The 6000-nt window shown below is 32.0% G+C and overlaps 1 protein-coding gene and 1 non-coding gene across 5 annotated transcripts; both read right to left on the reverse strand.

The window, feature by feature from the left end:
- Window positions 1–656: 656 nt before the first annotated feature.
- On the reverse strand, window positions 657–728 carry TRNAD-GUC (transfer RNA aspartic acid (anticodon GUC)). The gene has a single exon. It is a non-coding gene; the product is annotated as a tRNA-Asp (tRNA).
- A 209-nt stretch (window positions 729–937) lies between these two features.
- Window positions 938–5168, reverse strand: LOC110656867 (methyltransferase-like protein 2). 4 transcript variants are annotated; one of them, XR_009142696.1, is made up of 10 exons: window positions 4741–5167; window positions 4435–4660; window positions 4129–4196; window positions 3883–3916; window positions 3334–3409; window positions 2320–2497; window positions 2135–2224; window positions 1945–2044; window positions 1549–1780; window positions 1087–1417 (listed from the first exon to the last, which is right to left on the reverse strand). XR_009142696.1 is itself a non-coding variant. In XM_058132904.1 (9 exons), the coding sequence occupies exons 1-9, from the start codon at window positions 5029–5031 to the stop codon at window positions 1323–1325; spliced, it is 1230 nt and encodes a 409-aa protein (XP_057988887.1). In that variant the 5' UTR covers window positions 5032–5168; the 3' UTR covers window positions 938–1322. The 4 variants fall into 4 exon arrangements, 1 of the variants encoding a protein (XP_057988887.1); XR_009142695.1 differs by having other exon boundaries at window positions 4129–4268; window positions 4741–5166; XM_058132904.1 differs by lacking the exon at window positions 1549–1780 and having other exon boundaries at window positions 938–1417; window positions 4129–4268; window positions 4741–5168.
- Between the last annotated feature and the right edge of the window lie 832 nt (window positions 5169–6000).

The following is a 6000-nucleotide window of genomic DNA, read 5'->3' on the forward strand; positions in this document are numbered from 1 at the left end:
AAATTTTAATTATTTAAATGAAAAAAATATGATTTTTATATTTCATACTTTTAATTTTAAAAAATTATAATTAAATAAAACTAAAAATATTATTTTTTCATATTATCAATTAATATTAAAAAAGTAAAATATAAAAATAACTAATTATAGTTAATTAATTAAAATTAAAAATAATTAACTGAGCAATTAACATTAAAAAATAATTAATTTTAAAATATTTAAAAAATAAAAAATAATAATTCACACACTAAAGTGACGAGTGAATTACACTTTTTTTTTTAAATTGAGTTAAATTAGATATAAATTAAAACTTTTCAATTAAATTAAAAAGTTAAAATTAAAATAAATTAAATATTCTCAATAAGTACAAAGAGAAAATTAAACTTTATTCTATTAAATTGAAAATGAAATCAAATAATTTGGAATATATTTTGATTGAATTTCAAATGAATTCCAACATTAAATTTGAATTCAAATAAAATATTTTTTGACGATTTTCCTCCTATCCCTCCCAAACCCTTTTGACTTGCTCCCTCGTATGGGCATGGCGTTTAATTTCTACTCGCGTCGCGTTCGCTTGATAGTGATTAGTGAAAGCTTTGCGGGCGGCGGGCCAAAGTGCATCCCTTTGTAGCCAGGCAAAATAAAAAACAAATCGCCGTTGCCGGGGATCGAACCCGGGTCACCCGCGTGACAGGCGGGAATACTCACCACTATACTACAACGACCGTTTGATACGCCTTTGCCTGTAAAATAAAACTTCAATAATCTTCTTACGCACCACAGTGCACGCCGCATTTTCCCTTCCATACCCAACGCTTGCTTTCAAAATATATCAACTAATACCCTCAGTCTCTTTATCTTTGATCGTGCAATATTAAGCATCTTTACGGTATCTGCCAAAAAAACCAATTAACCATCGCATGGACCCAATATGGGCTTATGTAATTAAATCATACAATTAACTCTCAAACATCTTATGTAATGATACAGCTTTTTACGAAAACCACACTATAAAATGCTAACAGGACGACTCAAAATTCAGTAGCATCTGGCTCACTTACTGTGAGCAATAAGCCGAAACAATGCCATAAATAATTGAGCATTCATGGTTTAATAGAAAGTGGGGCTTGAACACATCTGTACTTTAAGTTAACAAACATGCCTTAACAGCCCACGCTGCCTACCCAAAAGATAAAGCAGGTCCATTTCTTTTCCCATCCTATCTTCTAAACATCACTTTCATGACCTCCCTAATCTTGTCCTCAATATCCATAAATCCACATGATATGTTATGTCCAATAATTAGCAGATCCTGAAAATCACAATTCCCACATCCACAGCCTTAGGCTTTTCGCCATGGTTAGTTGGTTGTCAACTAGTCTGTTTGTCTTGTTACTCACACCTCGAAATTGCCCTGTGACATGAAAGAAAGTGTAATCAAAGATTTGCACAAGGCTAATGAATGCCTTACAAGTGGAATGAAACATTTGCCTCATTTTATCACAACATATTAGCACTTCAACAAGGATAGGAATAACTACTTACACAAAGCATGTCCTGGAAAAAATGAAAGCAATAAATTCCAGGTCCCCTTTTGTAGTTACAGTAAAAGTGCATTTCATCTTGATGTGCTGTCCTTATCTTTCTATAAAATAGCTTGACTTCTGAAAATGAAGAGGCTCATTTCCCCAAGAAGTCCACCCACCTATCATCTCTCTAGCAAATAGTTCAATACATCGAGCACGTTTAGGGCCTGGAACATGCTCCAGCAGCAACTCTAAAGGTCATAGAAGAAGAACATTTAAGAAATTGACTAATTGAGTGTATTGACCACATTATTTAATCTATCACTTCAAAGTTTATGTTTCTTTTAATTTATGCATTTTCCACTAGCATATGCACATGCAAGAGAAACCAAATTCCATGTCAACACTAGATTACCTCCAACTGGAGGTTTCCTTGAGTAATCCCCAGGGATACTTATGATGATTTTGTCATGTTCAACAGCTCTCCAGCTTGACATCTGTTCAGAATTTGTACCCTGCAAGAATCATAATGATAAGCAACTTACAAATTCCAAAGCTACAGGATCATTATTGAAGCAAAATCCACCTCGTCTGTATCCTCTTACCTCCCCATGAAGGTACCCCAATAGCAGGCATTCATAGGGTCTATGGTGAAAGAGGTCTAAATCACTAATCAATGAGCCATCTGCTTTCACCTATATCACTTAAGTATGACTGGATCAGTGGCATGATAACCTGTAAAAGCAGTCACCTTCAAACAGAGTGTGTGTTTGTAAGATAGAGAGATCACCTTCAGCCAGTAAAAACTAGCTGCATAACGGATTCCCCATGAGGGGAATAGCTCTTTCTCAACAAAATTACGCAATTTTTCCCTATTTGTCACCCATAAGGCTACAAGTGCTCCATCTGTATGAGTAAGTTGCTTAATAGGAAGAGATAAGAAATACCGATTTGGCAATGTAGGGTACCTATAATTTTGAGGGGAAAAAACAAGGTTAACAACTATTATTGATTATAACTCAACTCAACTCAACTAAGCCTTTATCCCAAGAATTTGAGGTCGGCTATATGGATTCTCTTTCTCCATTCTAAACGATTTTGGGTTAAATCCTCAGAAATGTGTAATGCTTTTAGGTCATGTTGTACTACTCTCCTCCAAATCAGTTTAGGTCTACCCCTTCTTTTCTTTCTATCCTCTAACCTAATGTGCTCTACTTGTCTAACTGGAGTCTCCGTATTTCTACGCTTCACATGACCAAACCAACTCAATCTCCCTTCTCTCAACTTATCCTCAATTGGCACGTATTATTGATTATAGCTGATAGAAAATTAGTTAAATTCTTCTCTTTTTTTTGATGAAGAAGGGTAGTCAACTAGTCATATTGAATACAATAATTGCAGCTTAAAACTTGTCTCAGAGCATATTATCAAGACTTTACAACAGATAACAGAAAGGCTACATCCATGGGTCAAAGAAGTGAATTCTTTTTCTTCATTCATTTGCAACTCCACTCATGTTCACATGCACAAAAAAATGCCGAAAATCTAGACATAATTTGTTGATAAACAACACTAACGTCCATTTGAGAAAAATATTAGTCAGTCACTGTTCTTACCACAGCTTAATGAAATTATCATGGTTAATTACTGCTCATATTAATAGAATTGCCTTATTATTATTTACAGAAGTACTGTAAAAATGAAGTCATAGAAATATATACATGAGTTATCAGCATAAGCTATAAGATTTTGACAAACCACAAAGCGTTTCAATTTTCAATCACCACAAAAAGAAATTACGTACAGGAGTTTCTGAGAAGCACTTGCATTTTCCCATGGTGGATCAACCACTATTAGATTGAATCCACAATCAGCCTCAGCTGCATTAAAAGCCAAGTGAGAATTCCCACAATTTGTAGAATAGAATTAGCAAAAACTTTTGTGAATATAAAGAATGGGGGCAATGGAGGCACCATTAACAAGATCATACTGGCCAGGCTAAAAATAGCATACTTTTCCCATGAGAAACATAATAGATATGTTCATCAACAGAATGGATTCAACATCATATATCGTGACAGGTACCCACCAAAATTCTTGAAATTTTCTTTTCTTGCCACAGCAGTGATAGCTACAGTAAGAAATTTAAAACATAGAATTGACATGCCAATAGAACAGCCAGCATAGTAATATGATGCTGCATTTCCCTGAATACTAACATGTTCACCATTAAGTCACTGATCAACTGCAGGCATAAAGTTGAGACCTTAAAATTTCTCAACTACAGAAGTAAAAACTCTTGCAAGTAAAAAAAACTCAAGAAAGTGCATCCAGTAGTATATCCAAGAATTACCAGGAATAAGGTTGTGAATCTGCTCCAGCTCAGACTTTGACGTAATAGAAGATGGGACATGCAAAAACATGTAAGAAAAATAAACTATAACAATATAGTTAAGTAGTTGGGCATAAAAAAATAATAATGAAATAAAACAAAAACCTAAACACTTAACAGGATCAAAAGATATGAAATTTAATGGAGCCAGACAATCAACAAAATCTAATTGGTAATGAGGAAAAATAATTTGAAAGCCATACATACCATGTAAAAGCAACTTTCCTTGGGTAGTATATATTTCTCGTTTAGAAATGCCGCATCTACATCACTGCCTGTCTCATTAACAACCAAATTATTGAAAACTGGAAAAATTCTTTGGCCAGTGCATGGATCAATCAGGGAACCTGAGAAACCAATTAGAAAGGCATAAGGAAACCCATCTTGCAAGACTTTAGCCCATGAATTTAAAATTAAATGCTTAGCAGACGCATTCTATTATCAGCACTAAAAACTTGTTCGGGAATTAAAATTTAAAAAATATGCAAATTTTCTAGATGTACAAAAACTTACCTGCATCTCTGCTTGGCTCGTGATGTTGAGGAAAATTAAGAGTGATTTCGTAGAAAGGAGCTTGCCAAACGCGGCAAAGTTCCGTAAAAGAGTGCTCATTGAGAGGAGTTGGTAATTCTCTGCATTGTAAGGGACAAAAAACACTCCTTAAATTTCTCATAATCGCTAAGAGATCAGTAGCCGCCACTAAGCATTCCAATGCCTTCAACAACATAGGCCTCGCTTGCTGCCATGGATACCATTATCAGAATCAAACTATAACAAGTCGAATTCACATCCAGTCGAAAAATAGTTGAAAATGCTTGCCTGGTGGCGCTGATCAGCAGCTCTTTCTCTTTCGTTCAAGGAGTGAGGTTTCTTCTCTCTTCGCTTTCGCTTCTTTGAACTTGAAGACAACTTAGTTTCATGGCGATCTTCACCGGAGCACTTGGGATCGAAGAAACGAGAATAGTAGGCAGATGGAGAAACCCTAAAACGGGTATAGGACAGATTTAACACACGAACCGGGTCAATAAAAACAACATTTGAACATTCGAATCGGTAAATCCCAGAATCCAAAAATACAGATAGCCGATCCCTCGTTTTTGAGTCCTCCATCGTTGTAATCTCGCCTGCTCTGTTAATCGAGACAAAAGATGACAGAAAGGTTTCCGTCGTATTAGGTAACGGAAGGGGTGTGGCAGTAGGGATGGCGGGTATTTTTCCGGTATTGGATCCGTAACTTGATTGGAATGGGTTAGATGGTATAGTTTAGAAAAGAAAATTTTACAATTTGGTCGTTAAATTTTAATATATTATATTTTAATTTTTAAAATTTAAAAAATTAATTATTTAATATATAAATTTTACAATATATTATATTTTATTTTTAAAATTTATTTATTTATTTTTTTAATTTTAATATATAGAATAATTTAGTTCCTGTAATTTTAATATTTATAATAATTTTAACTATTGATACAAGGATTAAATTATTTTATATATTAAAAATATAAGGATTAAAGTATAATATAGTATAAAATTTATGTATTAAATAATTAATTTTTAAAAACTCAAATACTATTATAATATAATATAAAATTTATGAACTAAATAATTAATTTTTAAAATTAAAATATAATATATGCAAAATTTAAGGACAAAAATATAAATTTTCCTTTAGAAAATAATATTTGAGACCGGTTTAAGTTTTACCCTTATGATAATATTTAGTGTAAATAAATTCAACAAAATTTGATAGAATTAATTCATAAATCTAAAATTTTAGTATTTGGTTTAAATAAATATTCATTCGAAATTTTTAATAATTAATTTCATAAAATTTATTATAATTAAATCAAAATTTACTAAAATTGATAAAATTTACAAATGAATTTCAAACTTAAAATTATATAAATTTATAAATGAATTTCAAACTTAATATATATATATATATATATATATATATATATATATCAAGTGACAAAATTATTTTCTTATTATATATCATTTTATTTTATTTTATTTCAAACACAAAATTTATTTTTATATTTAATATAAAATATACCAAATAAATAAATTCATTTG

Source organism: Hevea brasiliensis, chromosome 2, assembly GCF_030052815.1.
Source record: "Hevea brasiliensis isolate MT/VB/25A 57/8 chromosome 2, ASM3005281v1, whole genome shotgun sequence".
In the NCBI taxonomy this organism is placed as follows: Eukaryota; Viridiplantae; Streptophyta; class Magnoliopsida; order Malpighiales; family Euphorbiaceae; genus Hevea; species Hevea brasiliensis.

Coding starts and splice junctions, on each gene's coding strand:
- LOC110656867 (XM_058132904.1), bottom strand. CDS start 5,031: ATGGAGGACTCAAAAACGAGGGATCGGCTATCTGTATTTTTGGATTCT. Junction 4,661..4,740: donor CTGCTGATCAGCGCCACCAG/GCAAGCATTTTC, acceptor TATCCATGGCAG/CAAGCGAGGCCTATGTTGTT. Junction 3,410..3,882: donor GATTCACAACCTTATTCCTG/GTAATTCTTGGA, acceptor CTTTTAATGCAG/CTGAGGCTGATTGTGGATTC.